The 27300-nt window shown below is 45.1% G+C and overlaps 1 protein-coding gene across 2 annotated transcripts; it reads left to right on the top strand.

The window, feature by feature from the left end:
* Window positions 1–685: 685 nt before the first annotated feature.
* On the top strand, window positions 686–26233 carry LOC143731977 (uncharacterized). Of its 2 annotated transcripts, XM_077222598.1 has the most exons (5): window positions 686–1016; window positions 2076–2108; window positions 2947–3027; window positions 3634–3679; window positions 25808–26233. In XM_077222598.1, the coding sequence occupies exons 1-5, from the start codon at window positions 953–955 to the stop codon at window positions 25827–25829; spliced, it is 246 nt and encodes an 81-aa protein (XP_077078713.1). In that variant the 5' UTR covers window positions 686–952; the 3' UTR covers window positions 25830–26233. The 2 variants fall into 2 exon arrangements, with proteins under 2 accessions (XP_077078713.1, XP_077078712.1); XM_077222597.1 differs by lacking the exons at window positions 3634–3679; window positions 25808–26233 and adding an exon at window positions 3116–3589.
* Window positions 26234–27300: the final 1067 nt, after the last annotated feature.

Raw genomic sequence — 27300 nt, 5'->3', positions numbered from 1 at the left:
CCTGATCGACTTGCTCAGAAGCTGTCGCGGTCTGTTTTCAGGGGTGTTTTATAGCTTCCTGGTCTACGATGTCACCCGCCTATGACGTCTTGCTCTTCCATTGGACTGATTATACACGTGCTTCACGACGCAATCACGCAGAGCGTTCCCACCGCGTCTCAACGCAGCGTCTCATTCCCTCTCAGGGAACCAGGGTTACATACGTAACCTGAGACGTTTTCCATATCCCATAAACACATCCCAACACTTGCTATTTTTTTGTTGAAATCAAATCCTGTGTGTCCAACCCGGTATCACGACAAGACGTGAAATAATCACATTGGTCAACTTTGGAAACTGTGTAGATGTCACGGTTTAACCCCTTCAAACGTGAAACTTGCACGTTAGCGTTAACACGTTCCAGTGGAGAAATACCCGGATATTGACCTATTCTACACGGTATCGCCGTAAGCTCTGCCATAACGACCTATTTTGGTTTTCATTAAACCGAGAAAATGGAATTTTGTTGTATTGACGATCACTGAGCAATTTTCTATTATTTAATTATTTAAAATGTAAAAACATTTATTACTTTCAAGGTGAAAAGCATTCATTTGCCTTGATGCACCGCGGAAAAAAAGTCTAAATGTCACGTTTTTAATGAAGTAATGAGTAAAACGTCTATTTTTCTTGCTATTTTTTTTAATTCCGAGAAGAAAAATGTTGCTGTGTTGGGTAGAATAAATTAATAGTGCATACCCTCTCCAAACGTGAGAACTACACGACAGAAAGAAAAAAATACCCGAATGTAAGACGTCATGTGACGTCACCGAAATTTGCTAAAATTTAATTTAAAGAAGAAGAAAAAAAAAACACTGAATAAATACTTCACAGGATTAATACCCTCAAATGTGACACTTGCATGTTTTTCCAGCAGTGGACATTCTGGGAAAATACCTGTTAATGCCCGTTAATGATGATGTTAAAAACTCCCGCTTGCAACCACGACTTCCTCCTCTTCGGACTTCATCAAGCAGGTAAGACATGTTGACAACAATGGGTAAAACAATGTGATTATATAAGAGCTATTGCCATTTGCCTTATTTAATATGTTTATGGTGTTCTTTGGTCACTCAGTCAATGTCTTATTTTTCCAACAAGATGATACCTTGAGTCATCAGTATATTGGAAAGCTATAAACTTTCTATGTTGACCTTACTGTATATCAGTAACCTTAGGTATTTGGGTTATTGAGGATTTCCCAAGAATAAATGGCCTATTCAATGAGAATATGGAAATTGGTGAATACAGGCGTAATACATTAATAATGATGATGCTTAATGCATGCCTTATTAGGCTCTAATACAGACACATTAGTTATTTGCTAACATGTATTCACTAAACTAAAGTGTTACCTTCATTTCATCAATCAGTTAAACTTAAATATTAATATATAAATCATTATTAATATATAAATCTATAAATCATTTTAAACATTTCAATTTATTTGATCAGAGCTCTTGTTTAAAACGGATCAATTGGCCCATCAAATACGGTTTTATGATTGGCTATGTATAGTTTCATTCTTTGGCGCATGTCTGTTGTATTGCTAATTAGGCTAAGTTTAACTGTCCCTTCCAATCAGCTGAATAGTAGGCCCTGACCATATTATATAAGTATAAAGTAGGCTATCAAATAGGATGGTTATAGGCTATAGCCCCCCCGTAAAATAAGTTCAAGTTATTATTAACTATGCTGCGAGGGCAATGCCATACTTAATTTGACCAGTAGTTGATTTTCTAGTGTTCTCATTATGTATTTTCACCCTCAACCAACCCCCACACTTTAGGAACCAATGTCGTATAGAGAGGAATGTGCACAGGTGTACAGGTAATTGCATTTGTTAGAAATGCCAAGGTATGGGACATCGCTACCAGAACGGCGAGCTGTACAGCGAGGCAACCCAAAGAACCCCCCCCCCCCAAAAAAAAACTGCCCGAGACACCGTGCCCTGATGTTAGTGACTAATCAGCCAAAAACCAGAAAAATTAGGAAACTTTTATATCATTTCATTGTATTATTATTGTGAAACACAGATATGCCAGGACCTGGTTATACTACAAAGAAATGTGCATCTTGTTCTATGCCACTCAATGTGGCTTGCAAGACGTGCAAGTTCTGCAAAGCAGCGCAGCCCCACAAGCTGCGTTTGAAAAAAAAAATAGAAAGATTTGATTTGAAATTAGAGACATGGTCCCAGGCCCAGAAAGATAACACATCCCCCCTGAGGATTCTTTGTTGATATGTTACAGACTATTACTTTATTTTGTTGGCTTGCATGCATACGTAATTAAACACATGTATTTTTTAGTTTTAGGTTTCCACTTATTGAACGTAGCTCATAATAATTAAGTAAATATCTTCTGAGTGAAAAATCACTGTATAAAGCTTCTACTTGCTGATCCCAAAATCCGAAAGACTGTTATTGCAGCGAAATGGTTCTTATGAATATGTATGCACGCAGCATATGTCATAATGTTAGTATACAAAGAACTTGCTTTAACTGACTCTGAAATTTACCAGAGCATAAATGTTCAGAAATAATGTAGATTTTCCTTTACTCTTGTTGGAAGCTGGAAAGGTTTCAGGCCCTTGGCTCCAGGGGTGTGTTATTTATATCCCACCCTGGAACCAAATCGTGGACTAGTGAGGTGCTTCTGCCCAGATGTAAAGTTACTTAGGCTGCATCTGTCTGCCTAAAGAGGATGGAGGCGTGGTTTGAATTTGTTGTGCAAGGCATTGTTGTACTATTGTTTTATTGTTGTTAAAGTAAAACAAGACATCATTAGATAAATAGTAAGTTTAGTTTTTCTTGAAAAAGCAGTAATGCCATATTGAAATTAATTAAACCCTTTAATTATATGGTGTTATTGAATTTATTTTTTGTTTGACTTCTGTTAATACTAGGTTGGAATAAATCAGAGACAGTAGCAGCCTCAGCAGCAGAGATCCCACAGCCTCCTGTGGACAACTCACTGGCCACATCAAGTAAGTGTTGCATAGTTGCATAATGTATTGATATTCCACCCTAGATGCAGTTTGTAATTTCACATTTTGTATTACTGGTTGCTTTCAGGTTATTATGGGGCCCCTACTCTTGCCATTCATACCCCTACAGCTCCTACTCTTGCCATTCCTACCCCTCCAGCCCCTTCTCTTGCCATATCTACCCTCCCAGCCCCTACTCTTGCCATTCCTAACCTCCCAGCCCCTAGTCTTGCCATTCCTACCCCTCCAGCTCCTACTCTTGCCAGTCCTACCCCTCCACCCCCTACTCTTGCCATTCATACCCTCCCAGCCCCTACTCTTGCCATCCCTAACCTCCCAGCCCCTAGTCTTGCCATCCCTACCCCTCCACCCCCTACTCTTGCGATTCCTACCCTCCCAGCCCCTACTCTTGCCATTCCTACCCTCCCAGCCCCTACTCTTGCCATCCCTACTCCTGGAGGAAACAAGTGGAAGAAGAAGACGAATGGTGGGTGTATATGTTTTCAAAAATATGTATCTAATCTATTTTTTAGACCAAGAATCTAGTGATTGTTTTGCATTGGAAATTGATGGACATTTCACCAAAAAACAAATTGTGTATTTCAGATTGCTCCCATAGCATCCAGGAGGTATACAAGGGAGATATTTTGAGGTAACGAGTTACAGAGGTTGGTCAGGCATTACCTGATATGGATAAAAACTAGGCAGTAGAACATTAAAGAATGGATGTTATTGCAGGGTTAGAACTGAACTTATTAACACATAAGACTTATCTACATTGCACATAATGATATGATATGATATGATACGACATATGATTTTCCACTATTATTTCACATATGTTTTACATTTGTGGTTCAAGATTTTATTTGTCACATACACAGTTATATAGAGAATATATAACCAGCAGTGAAATGTAAAACAGGTCTGCTCCATGGACAGTCCCATATTATCATAGTACAAACACAAGAAGAAATTCCGAATATTGTCACGGTTCACCGTCTGTCTTTTGCACTACATTCCCCAGAATCCTCTTTGGCGCACCTGCAATCACTCTCCCCTGAATTATCACCTGCATCTGTTTACAATCAACAGCCTCATCAGCCAGCTCATAAAAACACTCACCACAGCCTCAGTCTTGGTCAAGCCTCCAACAGGAATCGACCATAACCCATTGCCTCCCAAAGTCTTTGAATCATCCTGAAACCACCAAGTAAAATATACTCACCTGTGAAATACTAACATCTGTGTCCTTGTCCCTCTGTTCCCAGAAGTCCTGCCTGATTCCATGTTTCCCGTGATCCGATGTTCATCAGAGTGTCTGGTATTCCCGCTGAGGTCTACTTGTCCGTGGTTGCATCTGAAAGAGAAAAAGACAAGTATTAATGAACTGTGATTGCTTGAATTCAACTAACCTAAGGAGGATCTGCTCACCTGGAACCTGCCCTGCACGTAGCGATCATCTCCGAATCTTCACCTGAACTTTGTTTACTCACCGCTGCACTGGATTCACTGTAAATCAACTCACATTTGAATTCAAGTATCTTTGTCTCCGTGCCTGTATCCTGACATATATATAATGGTGTACAGAAGTATAATTAAACTAATACATTTTAGGTGAACAGAAATGTACAGAGATATTTACAGAAATATTTAGGTGAACAGAAATTTACAAGACATATGTGCAAACAGGTTGTACAACAAGTTATTGTATATACTGTATGTTGACAACTTAAAAGTGCTCAAAGCGATGTCACGCGTATTTTAGGCCAAAACATTTTTTTTTTATTGATTTTGACAATGAACAGGAAAACACGGATGAAATCAACTACCAAACCCTCCCTCCCATCCCACCCCGCGGTCTCTTTACAATGGGGTACATAATGGATAGATAATTCAACCGAAGAACAGCCACAGGAATGATAAAACATTTATATATATATTTTTTTTTAAAACATGTGGGATGAAGTGTTAGGGTATTCAATCTGAGTCCTGATCATTGCTTTGCACAATATACTTGGAAACCTTCTCAGAAGCTATAGTCCAAATTTTTAATGTTGAGGTTTGTGCCGAGTTCACCCGAGCTATGGATATTTCTAACATTATAATGTCCCGAAGTTGAATCAGCCACTTGAACACATCCAGGGTATGTGGTGGGAGCCAGTGTTGAGCTATGAGTTTTTTTGCAGACCTTAAACCGGCCAGCCAGACAATTATTTGCAGTTTAGAGAAATCAAATTGAGAATCATCATTCAGTAAAAATACAGAGGGGACCACCGGTATCGGATATTCAATGATTTTCGATAAGATAGCACATACCTCAATCCAATTTTTTTAAATCTTTTCACATTCCCACATCATATGGAAAAAGGATCCAAGTTGTTGGTCCGGACATTTATCACAAAGGGGACTGAAGGTGGAGTGGGGTCCAATAAGTTCTGTGACAGAAGTTATAATGAATCAGTTGGTGATTAGGATTCCTAGATGAAGTAAAATTGTTCTGCCATACTCTTCCCCAGTCCATGACCCCCTTCTCTTGTACATAGTCTCTTTCTCATGCGTGCTGTATAGCTAGGCGATTTGCTGTAGCCTCTAAGGCCTTCCCATACATCCATGAAGTGAAGTGACTAGAAGAGGACAACTCAAACCAAGCAATGATCGGGTGCGTGGAAAGTGTTTCACCCCAGGGCACCCCATAGGCCTTCATGGCCGACCTTAGGCGCAAATATAAAAACAGAGAAGGGGGTTGAGTTCCATATCGCTCACACAGTTCTTGAAAGCTTAACATTAGGACCAGCAATATCTTTCAATGTATAAATACCCTTCTGCATCCAGTCTCTAGAGAAAAATGGTGTACCTCCCGAACGGATATTATTATTATACCAAATGGGTGTATGGGTGTGCCAAATATGCGAATAATGAATACATTTTTCCATAAGTTTAAAATTGACTACTGTGTTGGCCATGATTGGACCAAAAGCTTGCATACATTGCTTGTTGTTTAGCCCAGAGAACAGTATATCTTGTAACCTGTGTTTGCCAGCTAAGCTCTCCTCTATCTCTCTCCAAGGAACCTTAGAGAATTTTTTAGAGAACCTGAACCTTAATGAATTTAATTTGAGAGGCCCTATGATACAGTTCGAAGTTCGGAAGCGCTAATCCTCCATTATGTTTGACCGCTGCAGTGTTTCAAATTTCAATCTGGGTTGCTTGCCGTTCCAGATGAATTTACGAATTTTAGAATTGAGTTTGTGCCAAAAAATTTTGGGTGCAGGTAACGGAATCATGGAACTGAGAAAATTGATTCGTGGCAAAACATTCATTTCAACACTTGCTATTCTAGCATGTAATGATAGTGGCAACGAGGTCCATTTTTGGAGATCTTGTTCAACCCTATTTAGAATTTGTAGATAATTTGCATCTGGTATACCATGAAGAGAGGAATGAACAACAATGCCTAAGTAACTTATTGAAGTTGGTATGGAAACAGTGCATGGTAGTCTAACTTTCTTAGCCATGCTATTAAGTGGAAACAAAGAGGATTTATCCCAATTAATGTTGTACCCAGAAAGCATACTGAACTTTTCAAATACCCTCAGTATCTGGGGAAATGAAACTGGAAGATCCGAAATAAACAGTAAAATATCATCTGCATAGAGTGATATATGTTGTTTGCAAGAGTTAACTGAAATTGAACAGATATTTTCCTGTCTAATCAATTGGGCTAGGGGCTCGAGTGACAATGCAAATAGCATTGGGGATAAAGGGCACCCTTGTCTTGTGCCTCGCTGTAAATTAAACGGCAGAGAATGTACTCCATTTGTCATAACAGAGGCTGTGGGGTTTCTATATAAAACTCTTATCATGTTTACGAAGCCTTTGCCAAAGCCATACACATCCAAAACAGACCAGAGGTAGTCCCACTCTAGCCTGTCAAACGCCTTCTCTGCGTCTAACGAAAGAACCGCAGCAGGAGTGGGACAACCCCGGGATTCGTGGATGGCGTGCAGTAGTCTCCGAATGTTATCCGCCGCTAATCTATTTGGCATAAAGCCAAATGATCAGGGTGGACTAATGAATTTAAATACTGCTGTAGTCGCAAGGCCAGAATTCTGGCATACATTTTTATATCGGTGTTAAGCAAACTAATGGGTCTGTAGTTCGCACGGTCCGAATGATCTTTCCCTTTTTTAGGGAATCAGTGGTATAAGTGCCGTATTCATCTGTGGGTGAAAGGCTCCAACCTCTACTGCCGCGTGAATAGCTGTCAGGAAGACAGGGCCGCGTAGATCAAAATATTTAAGAAATAATTCTGCCGGGATTCTGTCTAAGCCTGGCGCTTTGCCTTTCTTAGCACCTTGTAACGCCCCTTTAAGTTCCTCCAAAGTAACTGGCTGTCCTAAAAATTTAGCTTCCTCATGACTAAGTCGAGGTAGAGTAAGAGACTGCAAAAAGGCAGTACAACTTGGACCTGTGGGATTAAGTTCGGATGTATAGAGTTTAGAAAAGAAATCAGAAAATGAGGAGTTAATTTCTCTGCTATTCCTAACCAGTCCTTTAGATGGGTGTTAAATTTTTTCAATGTAGGCTTCGCCTGATTTTGCTTCAATCTTAAGGCTAAAAGTTTGCTAGGTCTAGCACCACTGAAGTAATAGGTCTGTTCGTTCCCTTACGAAGGGAACTCAACGATGCGTCCATCGACGCCATGGGAACGCCCCCAGCGTGACTGCGTCTGAAGCATCTATGTCAACTAGTCCAATGGAAAGAATGAGCGTCACGGGCGGGTGACGTCATGACCAGGAATTGATAAAAGCACATCCGGTGCAAACCGGCATTAGCTTCTGTTGCCTCAGCAAGCGATCTGTGTTATACTGTCTCTGTCTATTTATTGTTGTCTGTTGCAATTTATTCGGAAACGTTATGGCGAAACAAGTGTACAAGCAGTGTGTTCCTCCCTGCCCGCGTTATTTAACGGGTGGGGACACACACGAGCTTTGTGTCATTTGTTTGGGAGTGGAGCATGCAGTCTCAGCCTTCGAGGGGGCTGAGTGTCAACACTGTGAAATGCTACCGCTCCGCATGCTCCGCTCTCGCCTGTCACTCTTTGATGTAAAGAGTGGGCAGGCTCGCGATCCTCAGGGATCAGGACCCGCGTCTGCCGAGGCGGCGCGGAGAATGCATTCCTGGGGATCGCAGAAGGATCTTTCGGAGGGGTTGGAGACGGGTCCGCGGGCCTTTTCTCCTTCCTTACCCGGAAGATCCAGCGCTCTCCCCCCGGTGTCGGAAGCACGCACTGCGGTTTCTTCCGCCCGGGGAGAGAGCCCTCCATTACTTCAATGCTCTTCCTCCGAGGAGGTCGATGTTATGAGTATGGAGAGTGAAAGCACACACATGGGGGAAAGAGATTCACAATTTATTTCCCCAGCATATGATGAGCTGGTGGATGTTATGTCACGGGCTGTAGAGAAATTAAATATTGAATGGCCATCTGAGAATAAAGGCGCTCGTCCTAAAAGTAAATTAGATGAGCGCTTTTTATCTTCCACGACATTATCTCCACCACGAGGTCTTCCCTTTTTTCCCGATCTTCATAATGAAATATCGAAATCGTGGAATAAACCTTACTCTTCACGACTTTTTAGCCCTCAAGTTAACACTTATTCGAGAATAAGAGGGCTAAAAGAGTATGGTTCTGAGGCGATGCCCCAGGCGGAACAGAATTTAGCCAGCTATCTTTCGCCTGGTCCCGCATCGTCCCTGAAAGCCTCGGCTTTGCCCACTAGACCGCTTAAAGCCACCTCGGTTTTAGTGGGCAAAGCTTATACGGCAGCAGGTCAAGCTGGAGCATGTCTGCACACAATGGCAGTGCTTCAGGCTTATCAAGCTGACCTGCTGGGGGATCTGGATAGTAGTGAGGGAATTTCTCATGACGATATTCGAGAACTTCGTCGGGCTACCGATCTTTCTCTCAGGGCTACTAAGGAGACCGCCAGAGCAATTGGGCGGTCTATGGCAGCCTTGGTAGCTACTGAGAGACATTTATGGTTAAATCTGTCAGAGATTAAAGAAAAAGATCAAGCTTTTTTATTAGATGCTCCGCTTGAACCTTCTGGTCTCTTCGGCGACGCAGTCCACGCGGTCGTCGAGAGATTTCAGGAGTCTAAAAAACAAGCTGACGCTTTTAAAAAGTTTATCCCTCGCCGTGTCCAGCCCCCTGGGGCTGCTGGGCGTGAGCAGCCCCAGCCGTCGAGCTCATCATATCGTGTGCATCAGAAAGAGAGTGTTGCATCTCGTGCACCTCCACGTAGAGACTGGAGACAGACGCAACCCTCTCAACCGAAGTCTTCTAAGTCGAAGCCGGATCTGAGGACCGTTCTTCAGGCGAAGAAGACTTCGGTTCAAAATAAAAGGTCCTGATGTTCACGCATCAGGCCTGTGAGGACAGCCCCGACCGAAGTGGAGCGGTGTACACCTCATTTTACGGTGCCCGTTCCATTTCGGGGTCCTCACGAGACCGTTCTGCCAACCCTGCCACCCTCTGTGCTTCAGGGCGCAGCGGTCTCCAGCGAGTCGCTGATGCTATGCTGCGGCACAGCATCGGTTTCGCGCCCTCTGAGGGGGGCCTTAGAGCGGCCAGTTCAGGTAGTTCCTGCCATTATGTTTCAGGCTCCGGAATTGGCTGTCTCGATAACACCAGAGACCAGCCTCGAGAGGCTGGTTCCCTTAGTAAATTTTCTGGCAGCGTGGAAGCTTCTGCCGAATATTTCTCATTGGGTCCTGCAGATTGTAGAGAAAGGATACAGAATCCAGTTTGGTTCTCGTCCTCCTCGTTACAACGGGGTGCTGCCCACAGTGGTGCATCCCGAGCAGGCTCTGGTAATGGAGCAAGAGGTAAAGGCCCTGTTAGCAAAGGAAGCTATAGAACAGGTGTACTCACCCGACAGAGAGTCGGGTTTTTACAGCCGTTATTTCATTGTTCCAAAAAAGGATGGGGGGTTGCGTCCCATTTTAGATCTTCGTCTGTTGAATCGTTCAGTACAGAAACTCAAGTTCAAGATGCTGACACTCAAACAGATCGCGACTCAAATCAGATCCGAGGACTGGTTTGTCACGATAGATCTGAAGGACGCCTACTTCCATATCTCCATCCTCCCTCAGCACAGGAAGTTCCTAAGGTTTTCTTTCGGGGGCAAAGAATACCAATATCGGGTTCTTCCTTTCGGTCTAGCTTTATCACCCCGCACGTTCACGAAATGCGTGGATGCAGCTCTAGCCTCTCTCAGGCTTCAGGGCATACGTATTCTGAACTACATCGACGACTGGCTGGTTCTGGCGGAATCAGAGCAGTCGGCGGTTCGGCACCGAGGTGTCGTTCTCGCTCATATGCAGATGTTGGGGTTGAGGCTCAACGCCAAGAAGAGTGTTCTTTCTCCAGTACAGAGAACCACTTTCCTTGGTGTGGTATGGGATTCAGTGATGATGCGGGCCACTCTATCGCCCGTTCGTGTAGCTGCTATCCTGACAGCCACCAAAGAGCTAAAGCTAGGCCAGTCACGCACTGTGAAACAGTTCGAGAGACTGTTGGGTCTCTTGGCGGCAGCGTCCAACGTGATTCCTTTTGGCCTGCTGTACATGATACCTTTACAGTGGTGGCTAAGGACCAGAGGGTTCTCCCCGAGGGGAAACCCACTTCGTATGATCAAGGTCACGCGGCGGTGCCTTCGTGCCTTAATTATATGGAGGAAACATTGGTTCTTAACCCAGGGTCCGGTATTGGGAGCTCTTTGCCATCGTGTTACGATCTCGACAGATGCTTCCCTCACCGGCTGGGGAGCGGTAATGGAAGGCCGCTCGGTTCAGGGTCTGTGGAAAAGTCATCATCTTTCGTGGCACATCAATTGCCTGGAGATGATGGCTGTCTTCAATGCGTTGAGACAGTTTCTCCCAGACCTGAGGGGCCATCATGTGCTTGTACGAACAGACAACACATCAGTGGTCTCTTATCTGAACCGTCAGGGGGGTCTGCGGTCGCGTCCGCTCTGCAAACTGGCGCACCAGATCCTCCTGTGGTCTCTGGGGAAGGTACTCTCCCTGAGGGCAGTGTATATTCCTGGGGACCAGAATGTGGGGGCAGACATCCTGTCGAGGCAGGAGCTGAGGCCAGGGGATTGGAGACTCCACCCCGAGGCGGTGGAGAAAATTTGGGAGTTTTACGGCCAAGCAGAGGTGGATCTGTTTGCGTCTCAGCACACGACGCACTGTCCACTTTGGTTCTCCCTTACTCACCCAGCCCCCCTGGGGCTGGATGCTATGGTGCTATGGTGCAGACGTGGCCGAGGCTACGTCTGTACGCATTTCCCCCTGTTGCTCTGCTCCCAGGAGTTCTGGAACGAGTCCGCCAGTACGGAATAAGCCTACTGCTTGTAGCACCACGCTGGCCGAGTCGGATCTGGTTTGCGGACCTGATCCATCTCTTAGACGGTCCTCCCTTGGAGATCCCGATCAGGAGAGACCTTCTGTCTCAGGCCGGGGGCACAATATTTCACCCTCGGCCAGAGATTTGGAACCTGTGGGTTTGGCCTCTGAGGGGGCCCAACTCATAGAGAGTGGTCTCTCAGCTGAGGCTGCTGAGACCATCCTAAGCTCCAGAGCTCCAGCTACTAGGAAACTATATGCGCTGAAATGGAAAGTTTTTTCTGTATGGTGTCACCGACATCAGTGGGATCCGGTTAACTGTTCTGTGAACACAGTACTCGAGTTCTTGCAGGAGCGCTTTACGTCAGGTTTATGTCCTTCCACACTTAAGGTTTACGTGGCGGCCATTGCGGCTTACCACGCCCTGGTTGGGGGTACATCGTTGGGTCGAGACCCCCTGATTACACGTTTCCTTCGTGGCACACTGAGGCTGAGGCCTGCAACTCGCACTAGGGTGCCAGCTTGGGATTTGGCATTAGTACTAGAAGGCCTGTCTAGGGCTCCATTCGAGCCCTTAGATTCGGTTTCAGAGAAATTTCTTACCCTTAAGACTATCTTTCTGCTAGCTATTTCGTCCCTTAAGAGAGTTGGAGACCTTCAGGCCCTTTCGGTTTCCCCCACTTGCCTTGAGTTTGCACCGGGGATGGTCAAGGCATTCTTATATCCACAACAGGGATACGTCCCTAAGGTGCCGACCTTGATTCCGAGGCCTATCGTGCTGCAGGCTTTCTGTCCTCCTCCTTTTACATCTGCGGACCAGGAAAGGCTGAACCTCTTGTGTCCAGTGCGAGCACTGGATACTTATGTTCATCGGACATCTTCTACGAGGAAGTCCGACCAGTTATTTATTTGCTTTGGATCACCTAAGAAGGGTCTTCCGGCTTCTAAACAGACGGTTAGCAAGTGGATAGTCGAGGCTATTTCACTTGCATACGAGTACTCTGACCATCCGTGTCCCTTGGTGGTCAGAGCTCACTCAACGAGGGGTATGGCGGCCTCTAAAGCCTTGTTATTTGGGGTTTCCCTCCAAGACGTTTGTGATGCGGCAGGCTGGTCCTCACCGCTCACATTCGTCAGGTTTTACAGTTTGGACCTGGATGCTGCCCCAGGTTCTCAGGTGCTTAGTGCTTAGTTACAACAGACTGACACTCAGGTACTTGGAATTCTGGCGCTTTGGGTATTCTCGTTCCCATGGCGTCGATGGACGCATCGTTGAGTTCCCTTCGTAAGGGAACGTCTCAGGTTACTATTGTAACCATAGTTCCCTGAGAACAGGGAACGAGACGATGCGTCACCCTGCCATACTTCCTGCATCCCTGTGATCGGCTTGCTTCGGCAATTTTCGAAGCTAATGCCGGTTTGCACCGGATGTGCTTTTATCAATTCCTGGTCATGACGTCACCCGCCCGTGATGCTCATTCTTTCCACTGGACTAGTTGACATAGATGCTTCAGACGCAGTCACGCTGGGGGCGTTCCCATGGCGTCGATGGACGCATCGTCTCGTTCCCTGTTCTCAGGGAACTATGGTTACAATAGTAACCTGAGACGTTTCTGTGAATCACAAATTCTGCTTTCCTTCTCAAAAGATCGTTCAATTCACCTTTAAGGTTCTGGAGCGTCTTAAAATGTGAATGAGAGAATGAAGATTTTAATGACAGTTCAAGTGTTTGACATTCTTTTTCTAAATGGTCAATTCTCTGATTCTGCGTCTTTTTTACATTAGTGGCAAAGGCTATAGAGAAATCTTTGATAAAAACTTTCGTAACCCAGACAAATATAGGGTCTTCAACCGAGCCAATATTAAATGATAGAAATTCAGACAGACCGGCTTTGAAGTCTTTATCGAACTGGTTGTTCTGTAAAAGAGAGATATTAAAACACCACCACGGAGATCTTTCAACAGATGGAGCACATTCAAATTCTGCCATTAAAGAATTGTGATCTGCAAGAATAGCTGGTAGTATCATTGTTTGGTCAAAAGAGTTCAGAAGTTCCTTGGAGCACAGTAAATAGTCTATTCTTGAATACGAGAGATGCCGTGTGGAGAAAAATTTATGGTTTCTACTCAAGGGGTTCCTAGATCTCCAAACATCGTTCAAATTCAGTGCTTTTACAAGATCATTAAGCGCAGTCGAGGAATTAAGCTGAACTTGACTGCAGGAGGAAGATCTATCCAAAACAGGGTCTATCACCACATTCATATCCCCTCCAATAATCAGAGAATAGTCTATCAATGAAAGCAAGTGCTTAGTTACATATGAAAAAAAACTAGCCTCAAATATAGTAGGGGCATAGATTGATACAAATGCTATTTTCTTCCCCTTAATAGTTGTACAAAAATATGCAAGCCTGCCAGATTGATCTTGACTTTCACTGTCAATTTTGAGGTTACAGTTACGAGAAATCAAAACAATTGTACCCTTAGTTTTAGTGTTATCAGTAGAAAAGGCTGCAACACTATAAAATGTATTCTGTAATCTCGGAACGTCTGCTCTCTTTAGATGAGTTTCCTGAATTAGAGCAATATCAATCGCTTTCCTGCGCAAGTAGATCAAGAATTTGGCTCGCTTATTCGGACTGTTAAGTCCTCTTATATTGAGCGATATAATTTTCAAGTTTATCCATAATCTAATGAAAAAATTATGCGAATTTTAATATGTTTTGCAAACCCAAAATATATCTGCTGACCTGTGACAAAACTAAAACATTGTAAGAGATAAATAGGAATAAAATGAACAAAAAAACCCTATCAGAGACCGCAAAATCCCCCAATGTTATAAGGGCCCGTGACAACATACACCGTCGTTCACCAGACATCAACCAACCTCTTCCATTGAACATGAAGTATGTAATATAACATAGTGTATAGTATAAACAGTAGTGACAGCCATATGCATTAAAAAAAAATCATTCAATTGATCATCCCCTTCCCGGCCCTGCGACAGTCCCACCAAACGCACATTGTTACGGTGAGACCTGTCTTCTAACTCTGCGATTTTCAATGTGAGGCTTTGCTGCTCTGTTGTGCACATGTTTAGATCTTTCTTTATCTGTCGCGTCTCACCCTGAATCTTGTCTACCTTTGATCCCAAGTCTCGCACCGTGTTGGTTTGAGATTGTACTTCTTGGCGGAGCTCGATCAAAGAGCATTTAACATCCTCCATAGCCATTCGAATTGCATTTTGAATCGTAGTTTCAAGCGAGACTTGTTGTTTTGAAAGCGCCTCTGCAATGGCGTCAGTCAAATTGGCCTCAGTGCTCGCTAGCTTCATTTTTTCTTCCCGGAGGGAGTTGTGGACGGCGAGAAGTCCTGTTTTTTGTTTCCGTACATTAGTAAACGGTTAGACACTTACCTAGCAAGTCAGTTATTTTCAGTAAATAAATTAATAAGCTTCTTGGTCCCCATTGCTTTTGCTCTATAGTTCTCACCAAAATGAAGAGAAAGAAGGACATCATGTCAATTACAGTTACTGTGACTAATACTGAATATGTATTGCAAATGTAAAAATATAATGGAAATGCAAATACATTGTTGAATGATTATAAACATGGTAATTTGCCTGTTAATAACTGCAGTGCAGTGCAGAAAATGATATGACAACAATAAGGTCTATATGTAACTGGCCCCTCTAACAGTACAATTGGCCCCAGCTTGGCCCCCCAGTTGAAATGGTCTAGAACCGCCACTGGTTCCAACCAATAACCGATAAGAAGGGTTTGGGGGGTTAGTGCGCAGGTGAGAAGGAGGGAGGGTCTAGCTAGCCTTCGTTTGGTTTGACAATACTTTAACGTCAACAAGAAGTGATGCCACCCGACATTCGCTTAGAGCACCTTTAACCCCAAATACATTCCAAAATAAAGAGTCTTTTATTTATAAAAGTGTCTTGATAGTTCCCTTTCGTTGTCACTCCGAGTTTCGTCGGATGGCGACGAATGGGGTTATGCTTAGAAAGCCTATCAACTTCGAGTATTACAAAACGAGCCAATGGCAAAGAAATGCCATGGGTCTGCGGAATTTGCATAGCGTAACACCGCCCTACCTCGTGGGTATAAAAGGAGGGCGCTTGCAACATACAGATATGTTTTCGCTTCGGAGCCAAGTGTAATTCTTCACTCCTTAAGCCATCTCTGATTTTGTCAGCTTCTTACAAGACGAGCAAACTCTCCAGTGTTGGTGTGACGGCGATCTCCCGGCGAGTGCACACTTCCAGCTTATCTGCGCGTGGTTTGCCAGTGAGTGTGTTTCTCCGCGGGCGCTTCAGCACTCAAGTTTTTCTCTCACAAAAGAGCTTGTACGCGGCACGTCTTTTTAAAGATGCCTCGCCCGTGCACTTCTGGTTGCGGTCGACTTGTATCTGACTCTGATGGGCACGAGGGCTGTCTGGTGTGTTTGGGCATTGATCACGCTAGAGCAGCGTTCATGGATGACTCATGTTCTCTCTGTGGGAACATGACCATCGCAACACTACGATCGAGACTCAATGACCTCGTAAGAGTGAGAGCCCCCTCATCCACACCCCGATCTAGCGCCTCCATGAGAGGTTCTACTTCGGCTGGTGGCCAGGGTGATCTGAGGGTGACTGTGTGGAACAAAGTGCCGACTATCTGTCCGTGCCCCACAGGACCTTCTTCAGTGTTGCAACCCGCGAGTGTTCAGGGGATTGCCACGGGACCATCTTCAGGTTCCCTGCGGGTTTCCTTTGGCGCTCCAGAGGAAGATGCAATGTCAATCGCAGCATCACAAGGCGGGTCTGATTCGTCTGGAAGTGACGACTCGTCACAGCTGCCACCTTCGGGTGTGAATACGGCTGTGGCTAAGTCTGATCCAGAGATGACGGCCATGCTTTCCCGGGCAGCTGCGAGCATCGGCTTAGAGTGGACCCCTCCACCCTGTCCCGAGCGCTCGCGGCTGCACGATTGGTTTTTGGGTGCAGCTGCTCGTTCCCGTCCGCAGCCTGCCCCAATAGCTTTCTTCCCGGACGTGCATGATGAAATCTCGAAGTCCTGAAAGACTCCCATGTCTTCTCGCGACCGCTCCTTGGTTACATTCGCCTTGCCTTCCCTTGATGGGGCGGATGCCCGTGGGTACACTGGGGTCCCCCCGGTTGAACGCTCTGTTGCGATGCAACTGTGTCCTCAGAGTGCTTCTTCTCGTGGGGAGCCTAAGCACCCATCCAAAGCCTGTAGACTTTCGTCTACATTAGTGGCGAAGTCTTAGAGAGCGGCGGGACAGGAAGCTACTTCTCTGCATACCATGGCCACTCTGCAGGTCTACCAGGCCCAGATGCTAAGGGACATGCACGGGGGTAGGACAGACCCAGGGCTCTTCGATGAGCTGCGCGCCGCCACCGACCTCGATCTCCGGGCGACGACCGCACGCTCCCTGGGTCTGGTGATGTACACAGCCGTGGTCCTGGAGAGACATCTATGGCTGAACCTGGCTGACATGCGGGATGCCGAGCGGTCCCGACTGCTCGACACCCCCATGTCCCAGGCCGGCCTATTCGGCGGTGCGGTCAAGGATTTCGCCCAACAGTTCTCGACCGCCCAGAAACAGACTGAGACTATTAAGCATATTCTGCCCCGACGGCCCGCTGCTGCCTCCACCCAGCCGACCGTCCAAAGTACTCAGTCTGTTCGCCGCTGTGGGCGCCCTCCTACGGCTCCCGCCCGGCCCAAGCAGCAGCCTCCACCCGGGCCCGGTCGTGGAGGAAGCCGTAAGAAGGCGCCCCAGCCTTCTCCAGCCCCGCCCCCGCTAAACGCCGGGCCAAGCAGCGCTCCTGAGACGGGCTGCTCAGGGATGTTGAGTGTTACTCTTCAGGAGGTGGTAGCAGGACCACTCCTTCCCCCGGTGGAGGGCCGGGGGAGAATCTTTTGTTCTCCACTCCCCGCTGCTCACCCCCGGGTGGGCAGCACCCTAATGTGGTTAAAGAAAGAAGTAACACATCCATCTCTGAGCACACAGAGTTCTCGGATGACACGGTGCGCCTGCGCCACCCTCGGGCCGTGCACCCCTCGTCCTCCTCTGTCCCAGAGCAGGATCACAGTGTGCACCGTCGCCGGACCGTGCCGCTCTCATCCTCCTCTGTCGCCAGCCCACTGGCAGAGCAGACCCTCGTGGAACGTTCGTCCTTCCCTGACCTTAGTTTTCTACGGGCCGGAGTGCCCCTGGAACAAGCTTCCAGGCATGTTGTTGTAACGAGATTGTACGAGATTGTTGTAAGATGCCTCCACCACCGGTTGGGGCGCCATGTGCAATGGACGTGCTGCCGCGGGCTCCTGGACAGGACCCCAGCGCCTATGGCACGTCAATTGCCTCGAGATGCTGGCTGTAAGTCTTGCTCTGGTCCGCTTCTGGGCCGTGCTCAAGAATCAACACGTACTAGTCCGATCAGACAATACCGCCACTGTAGCGTACATCAACCGTCAAGATGGTCTACGCTCTCGCCGTATGTTGCAACTCGCCCGCCACCTCCTCATATGGAGTCAGAAGCATTTGAGGTTGCTTCATGCCATTTATATCCCCGGAGCCCTGAACTGTGCAGCCGACGAGCTCTCACGGCTTCAGCCCCTCCCGGGAGATTGGCGACTCCATCCCCAGTCGGTTCAGCCGATTTGGGACCAGTTCGGGGACGCACAGATAGATCTGTTTGCCACTCACGACTCCACCGATTGCGCCCTGTATTATTCCCTGACCGAGGGCATGCTCGGCACGGATGCACTGGCGCACAGCTGGCCGCGGGGCCGCAAATATGCGTTTCCTCCAGTGACCCTTCTTGCGTAGACCCTGTGCAAGGTCAGGGAGGACAAGGAGCAGGTCATTTTGGTTGCGTCGTACTGGCCCACCCGGACCTGGTTCTCCGAACTTGTACTCCTCGCGACAGCACCTCCTTGGCCGATTCCCCTGAGGAAGGACCTCCTTTCTCAGGGACGGGGCACCCTAAGGCACCCTTGTCCCGTTTTTTGGAACCTCTACGTGTGGCTCCTGGACGGGATGAGGCAGGTTTGAGTACCCTTCCACCAGCGGTGGTGGCTACCATCACTTCCGCTAGAGCGTCGTCCACGAGACACGTCTATGCGTTGAAGTGGAACCTCTTCGTCAACTGGTGCTCTTCTCACCGAGAAGACCCCCGGAGATGTTCGATCAGTGTTGTGCTTTCCTTCCTTCAAGAAGGGTTGGAGCGAAGGCTGTCTCCCTCCACCCTGAAAGTCTATGTTGCCGCTATTGCCGCACACCATGATCCAATCAAAAGTAAGTCTGTGGGGAAGCACTACCTGGTCGTCAGGTTCCTGAGAGGAGTGAGGAGACTGAATCCTCCTCGCCCTCCTCTCATTCCCTCTTGGGACCTATCAGTGGTTCTAACTGCCCTGCAGAGTGCTCCCTTTGAGCCTTTACAATCAGTGGAGCTTAAGTCCCTGTCATTGAAGACAGCGCTCCTGGTTGCTTTGGCCTCCATCAAGAGGGTAGGGGACCTGCACGCATTCTCCGTTGACGAAGCATGCCTGGAATTCGGGCCAGCCTACTCTCACGTGATCCTGAGACCCCGGCTTGGATATGTGCCCAAGGTTCCTACCACTCCCTTCCGGGACCAGGTGGTGAACCTGCAAGCGCTGCCCCCGGAGGAGGCAGACCCAGCCTTGGCACTGCTCTGTCCAGTAGGCGCTCTCCGCGCCTATGTAGACAGGATGCAGTGTTTCAGGACCTCAGACCAGCTCTTTGTCTGTTATGGTGGGAAGCTGAAGGGAAAGGCTCTCTCCAAGCAAAGGTTGTCTCACTGGATAGTGGACGCCATTGCTTTGGCATACCAGCAGCAAGGTGGACCGTGCCCCTTTGGTGTGACTGCCCACTCCATCCGGAGTGTGGCATCCTTTTGGGCTCTAGCGCAAGGCACCTCGCTAACAGACATATGCAGAGCTGCAGGCTGGGCGACACCGAACACATTCGCCAGATTCTACAATCTCCGAGTGGAGCCAGTGTCCTCTCATGTACTCGCTTCAACCAGCTAGTACTGGACCCGCTCAGGTGTCTTTGCTTGCTCGCCATTCCACTCCACGGACTGGATACGTGTGATATTCTCCTCAGGTGAGCTTCCCCGAAAGCCCTGAGTTCCTCCAGCATTCCTGACGTCGGCACCAGTGTCTATTGCCTGCGCATCGGCTAGGTGCCTGCCGTGTGCATGGTCCCTCCTCTGAGCGACCCCCACATGTGTATTTCCACTGTAAGCCTCTCTGAGCATGTGTCTTTCCCTCCCTTGGCAAGCCACCTTGCCACCCCTGGGGTTGAAATATTCCACCTGCGGCTGGACACCCCAGTGTTCTCCATATGCATCCCTCTGGGTCATATGTGTATTCTAAGCCAATCCCCAGCCCCCCCCCCCCCCCCCCCCCGTCTCTGGGTTGACAATGATTGGATATTTCCTCTAAACCTATATTTCCTCTAAACCTCTCACGACAGGTATCTCAGATTTACGCAGGACACTGGATGACAGCCGAGAAGGTGGCGTGATTAGACTGGTAACCCCATTCGTCGTCATCCGACATAACTCGGAGTGACAACGAAAGGGAACGTCTCGGTTACGTATGTAACCCTCGTTCCCTGAGTAAGGAACGGAGACGTTACGTCTGCCTGCCACTTTCCGCTGTACCGCGGGGATCGCCTGAGCTCAGTCTTGGCTCCTCAGCGAAGAAACATATCTACATGTTGCCAGCGTCCTCCTTTTATACCCATAAACTAGGGCGGTGTTATGCTATGCAAATTCCGCAGACCCATGGCATTTCTTTGCCATTGGCTCGTTTTTTAATACTCGAAGTTGATATGCTTTTTAAGCGAAACCCCATTTGTCGTCATCCAACGTAACGTCTCCGTTCCCTACTCAGGGAAAGAGGGTTACATACGTAACCGAGACGTTATTGCATGTGTCAGCCTACTTATCTACTGTATTTTAAAGTGTAGACCTACAGATTATGTTACTTACAGTTATTAGGGTTTTTTTAACACTTTTGTTTCATCATTAGGGGGTATTGTGTGTAGATTGAGGGGGGAAATTATTTCAAACTATTTTAACACAAGGCTGCAACAGAACAAAAATTGTGAAAATGTGAAAGGGGTCTGAATTCCTGAATGCACTGTACAGTATATCTCTATCTTCTTTCGGTTGTGTAGCAGGGCCGTGCAGAGACCTCTGGAGGGGCAGGTGCTCAAAGTATAAAAGGGAGCACATGCGGAACAAGGCTTTAAATAGGGCTGTGCTCAAAATATCAATACAGTAATATATCAATACGGATGATTCTGTATCGATACAGTAGCAAATTTCAATTCAATTCAATTCAAATTTATTTGTATAGCGCTTTTCACAATACACATTGTCTCAAAGCAGCTTTACAGAAATTGCATTTCGGAAATGTACATAGAAAAATACAGTTATAGTTAATCAAGTATTAATTTATGGCATAACATATCGCCGGCTTTGAGTCGTCTCTTCACAGGCGTCGAGTCGTCTCTTCACAGGCGTTGGGGCATCTGAAGTCTCCGTGAGAGGCTGGATACAAACTGGAGCTGACGAACGCTATTTACCTCGGGACTAGCGTCCCGAGATAACAGCAGAAAGGCAGATGGGAAATAATTAGCATAGCTGATGTTCATAATGTTAATGCATTCGAACTGATTCAGCAGTATCAAAGGTTAAGCATTAAGTGAATGCTTGGTTAAAGAGATGCGTCTTTAATCTAGTTTTAAACTGGGACAGCGAGTCTGAGTCTCGTACAATATCAGGAAGGCTATTCCAGAGTTTAGGAGCTAAATGCGAGAACGCCCTCCCTCCTTTAGTGGACTTAGATATCCTAGGAATGACCAGAAGCCTCGAATTTAGTGATCTTAAAGAGCGCGATGGATTGTATGGCGATAGAAGGTCTGTTAAATACACAGGAGCTAAACCATTTAGGGCTTTATAGGTCAGTAGGAATACTTTGTAATTGATACGTAACTTAATAGGTAACCAGTGTAGAGATGATAAAATAGGTGTTATATGATCATATTTTCTTGATCTAGTAAGAACTCTAGCAGCTGCATTTTGCACTAACTGTAGCTTGTTGATTGAGGATGTAGGACAGCCAGCTAATAAAGCATTACAGTAATCTAGTCTCGAGGTCATGAATGCATGAACTAACTTTTCTGCATCAGAAACAGATAGCATGTTGCGTAGCTTAGCAATGTTTCTAAGGTGGAAAAAGGCTGTTCTTGTAATATATGAAATATGATTTTCGAAAGTCAAGTTGCGGTCTAGTATAACACCCAGGTCTTTTACTGTAGTGGATAAAGTAACAGGACATCCTTCTAAATTAAAGTTGTATTGTAAGGGATTTTGTGGGTAGTTTTTTGGACCAATAAGTAGTACCTCCGTTTTATCTGAATTTAATAGCAGGAAATTACACGTCATCCAGCATTTTATATCATTTAGACACTCTGTCAATTTAGATAAGTTAGTGTTTTCATCTGGTCGTGATGAGATATATAATTGAGTGTCATCAGCATAACAGTGGAAATTAATTCCATGTTTTCTTATAATATTACCAAGTGGCAGCATATATATTGAGAATAGCAGAGGGCCTAACACCGATCCTTGCGGCACTCCATAGTCTACTGACGTTATCTTTGATTTTTCCCCATTTAGACAGACAAAATGGTAACGGTCTGATAAGTAAGATCTAAACCAGCTTAATGCCTGTCCCTGAACACCAGTGTAGTTTTGTAGTCGATCCAGGAGTATTTTATGATCGATAGTGTCGAACGCAGCGCTTAGATCGAGTAGAACTAGTATTGAGATACAGCCTCGGTCAGAAGCTAAAAGTAAATCATTTGTTATTTTAACTAGCGCAGTTTCTGTGCTATGATGCGGTCTGAATCCCGACTGGAATTTTTCATAGATATCATTTTCTTGTAAGAAAGAGCACAATTGAGCGGACACAATTTTTTCTAGTATTTTAGACATAAATGGAAGATTTGAGATGGGTCTGTAATTTGCTAAGTTATTTGGATCTAATTGCGGTTTCTTAATGAGAGGTTTTATTACTGCCAGCTTGAATATTTTTGGAACATGACCTAAAAATAAAGACGAGTTAATAATATTAAGAAGAGGCTCTTCGACTACAGGTAACACTTCTTTCAGTAGTTTAGTGGGTATTGGATCTAATAAACATGTTGTTGGTTTCGATGCAATGATAAGTTTATTTAGCTCTTCCTGTCCTATAGTTGTAAAGCGGTGTAGTTGTTCTAGAGGGGCCATAATTGAGGCTGAATCATAAGACATCATAGAGGATTGTATATTTACAATTGTGTTTCGGATGCTTTCTATTTTCTCATTGAAGTAATTCATAAAATCATTACTACTATATTGTAATGGAATATTTTGCTCTGGTGATGTTTGTTTATTTGTTAGTCTAGCCACGGTGTTGAATAAAAACCTTGGATTATTTTGGTTATTTTCTATTAGTTTGCGGAGATGCTCAGCCCTTGCTGCTTTTAGAGCCTTTTTATAACGTGACATACTGTCTTTCCACGCGATTCTAAAGACCTCTAAATTAGTTTGTTTCCATTTACGCTCTAAGTTACGAGTTTCTCTCTTGATTGCATGCGTAGCACTGTTGTACCATGGTGCTTTAGTTTTCTCTCTTACCTTTTTTAATCTAATTGGTGCAACAATATCTAGTGTACTAGAGAACATGGTGCTCAAACTGCTAGTCATTTCCTCTAGTTCATCTGTTTGTTTGGGTGCACTGCGCAGCTGAGATAGATCAGGTAAACTATTTGAGAATCTATCTATAGTGGTTGGAAGGATTGTTCTGCCTGGTCGATAACGTTGCGCAACGTGACAAATTTCAGCAGTACGTATTATACAAGTTACCATGTAATGATCAGTGAGATCATCACTTTGCGGTATAATATTTATATCAGTTGGATTGGTTCCATATGATATAATTAAATCTAGTGTATGATTTAGACGATGAGTGGGACCACTGACGTTTTGCGTGACCCCAAAGGAGTTTAATAAATCTGTAAACGCAGTCCCTAACGCATCATTTGTATTATCTACGTGTATGTTAAAGTCTCCAACAATTATTGCTTTATCGACATTGACCAATAGATCTGAGAGAAAGTATGCAAACTCTTTTAGGAAATCAGCATAGGGCCCTGGAGGTCTATATAGGGTAGCCAAGGCTAGAGATAATATGGATTTGTTTCTTGCATCTAAGAGCGTAACATTTAGCACAAGTACTTCAAACGAATTAAACCTGTGACCTGTTTTCTGAGTAACATTAAGAATATCTCTATAGATTGTTGCAACACCGCCGCCACGACCGATCAGACGGGGCTCATGCTTATAACAGTATCCTGGTGGAGTGGACTCATTTAGACCGAAATAATCATTTGGTTTAAGCCAGGTTTCAGTAAGGCAAAGTACATCGAAACTATTATCTGTGACCATTTCATTTACAATAACCGCCTTAGGTGTGAGCGATCTAATGTTTAGAAGACCTAGCTTTAGAAATTGTTTTTGTTCACTGATATTTAGATTTTCTGGTTTAATTACAATAAGATTTTTGCTAGATCCTACACTAGATTTATTGTTTGGCCTCACTAAGCGAGGAATAGACACAGTTTCTATATAATGTTCTACACTACTTATATCAATTAAGTTGGGACAGCAAAGACTGTGATTTGGACTTTGACTTACTAGTCATATGGTGTGTAACGTCTTGGAGATGTTGTCCGACAGAACAGCCGCTCCGATTCTGCTGGGGTGCAGGCCATCAGCACGGTAGAGCCTAGGTCGCTCCCAGAACAAATGCATTGATGCAGTTTTGAAAAAGAAACGGAAAAGAAAAGACAAATTTTAAGTTTCAAAGTTAAAAAAAATTATTAATGTGCAGTGTGCACCTATTAATAACTCTGGGATTAGAAACTGAAGTATCTTAAGTTGTCCCAACCTGATGGCTTTTTCTTCTCTGTTATACAGAATAATAAAGAACAGCTGTTATAGTAAACTGTGTAGGACAAAATCAATGTGGCCCATGTTTCGTACAGTATAGTTTTATTTAATGCCATATCAGCATCCATGGCTATTCTCATGGCAAAAACTGATTTACAAAAATAAAAGAGTTACATTTATACAATGAAAATAAAAACAAAGCAAACAGAAACAGCAATTAATACTTTACAAGATTTTTAACATTAATGTGATACCTGTTCTGGTACATTCTTACTAAAGTCCTTAAGTGAGTTTGCTGCCTTTGCTGTTGTTGTTACTGCTGCTGCTGCTGATGATACTGCTGGAGCTGATCTGAGACTGTAGACATTAAAACAAACATATAGAGATATATTAGCTGATTAAATCATTTTCATGTGACCATGACAAGATGTAAAGATTGCTGACAGTGTTTGGAACCTTCACTAGCTCACTGACCTGCTGTAACGCTGCAGATTCTGCCCAGGCTGCTATAATATAATAATATAATAATAGTAAAATAGTACTAGGGGAGATGTTCACAGAGGCTTCTGCACACAAAACATAAGATATTGGTAAGCCTATGTGATAATAAGCCTATACTCTTTCCAGATTTGTGATAATTTTTATGGCACTATACGTTTTTTAAATAAATACTGTAATAATAATAATAATAATAGTTTAAAGTAAAAATAATAGTTTTTAGTCAAATAACATAAAAAGACCAGACCCCTCGACGCCCGTGAAACTATTCTCCCTCAAACAGCAAGCTAACGTTACTTCTACAGCTTACACACGGCAATATAAACAACATCTCAGCATGCTCTTCACGTCGTTCTTGTAAAATAATAATAAGTGAACAAACATCAAAATCACTTCGCTGAGAATAAAACACCACTTACCAGCAGCCGCAGAGTTGAAGATATCCTCTGGTAGTGCGCGTAGCCGCGTGAAATTAAAAAATGCTCGTGCAGCGTGAGGAATCGTCCCGGATGAGTTCGTCAGGTGAAAGGTCATCATGTGGGTCATTTTATTTACGGCTAAATTATTATTCATTAATTTTACTAGATTAGTTAGATTGGGCAGGCATCCACAAAAGGGCCTTTAATTACAAAAAAAAGGAGAGGAAATTTTGCCTTGACAAAAGGGCACTTTGGGCACCAAGGGGCAAAAGGGCAGGTGCTCGAGCACCCTAAGCCCCCCCCCCCCCCCCCCCCCCCCCCGCCTCTCTGCACGTGCCTGTTGTGTAGCTGGCAGTATTGACAACAATCAAACTAACTTAATATTCTGCTTTTTCATTAGGCAAGGAAGGAATACCTTCTGAAATGGCACCCTTGCAGTTTATGGTATGTATGGAAATCTTCTTTACTCTTTACCGCCTTTATGTTTTCAGTGCTGTTTGTTTGTCTGTAAGCAGGATTACGCAAAACTACCAGCATGATTTTCATGAAAGGTGTACCCTGGGCCAAGGAAGTACCCATGACATTTTAGAGCGGATCCAAGTCACTGGGCACAGTTTCACATTTGCCAACATTGAGCATTTGGCCTAATCATTCCTTTCCTTTTATGGCCCTAATTTGTTGGTAGTTTCAGTAGTTAAATACACAAAAATGGCAAAAATGTAATTTAAGTATTTGAATTAATATGCAAATAAGAATGTATTTGAACTACTAGGAAGCTACAACAAATGCAGTAAAATCAATAGTTTAATTGCTTGTAGTTCACTACTCCCCAACACTGGTAATTGAGACTTATTTTTTCTCAAAGGCCCCAAGTTGTACAAAGTAGGTACTCATATAGTCTTTACTGAGCATAGTTTGAGTTAGATTGAGCATACGCAGGCGCGTTTGGCTGCCGCTGCTCACTGGGACTTAGTCCTCTCTTTGGACTGTTTTTTTTATATCAATCAAAGTTTGACCAACCTGAAAAAAGCCCTCTGTTTCTGTTTTTTACGAGTTCGACTGGAGTCTTTTGGATTGTTTATACATTCTCTGTCGTCAGTTCCACGAGTCTTCCACGGGTTTGGCTGGAGCCCACTCTGGGAGGTTTTTGTTTTTTATGGCTGCTCGTGGTCTGGGCTGCCTTTCTGTGTCTGGCTGTTTTCCGTTTGTGGGTCTCATGCACGGGGCTGGCTATCGGCGCTGACACACGAAGACGGCTATCGGCAGACAGGCCAATGCTTGGTGGCATTCGTCTTTGTTCGGCATGGCGTTCAGTTATTCCTCCTCACAGCTCCACAAACTCAATTCTGCATTTACTCCTGGACTTAACATCTCCATTATAAGAGAACTCAGAATTTTGCGTCGCTCCCGTTATGTCCATCGGAGTGTACGCAGATGCTTTGTTTACCACCAGCAGGCTGAGCAGCATAATCCGTCAATCTGGACGCCCGTCGCACAACTGACACGTCATCAGAGCGCTGCCACCAAGAGGCTATTTCGTTCCAAGCAGGACATATAACGTGGAGTGGATCACAGCCTACTCCGGCCCCTTCAGAGACACTCTGCTACCTTCAACCCAGCATCTCCAGTAAAAATTGAACTTTTAAATGTACAATCCCTTAATAATAAGGCATCTTTTATTCATGACCACATCATCAATGAGCATATACACTTCATGGGCCTAGTTGAAACCTGGCAACAACCAGAAGTTTAAACTAGTCTAAATGAAGCCTGTCCCCCTGGCTATACCTACCTAAGTAAGGCTCGCACCACTGGCCACGGTGGTGGTCTTGCCGTTGTGCACCGGGTAGAGTCTGAGTTGTCCCCCCTGTCCTTGCCTGTCCACTATTCTTT

Source organism: Siphateles boraxobius, unplaced genomic scaffold (assembly GCF_051911475.1).
Source record: "Siphateles boraxobius isolate OS27281-9 unplaced genomic scaffold, OSU_SipBor_1 89, whole genome shotgun sequence".
NCBI lineage: Eukaryota > Metazoa > Chordata > Actinopteri > Cypriniformes > Leuciscidae > Siphateles > Siphateles boraxobius.
The sequence above is the reverse complement of the archived record's forward strand: the minus strand, read 5'-3'. Positions and strand labels throughout refer to the sequence as shown.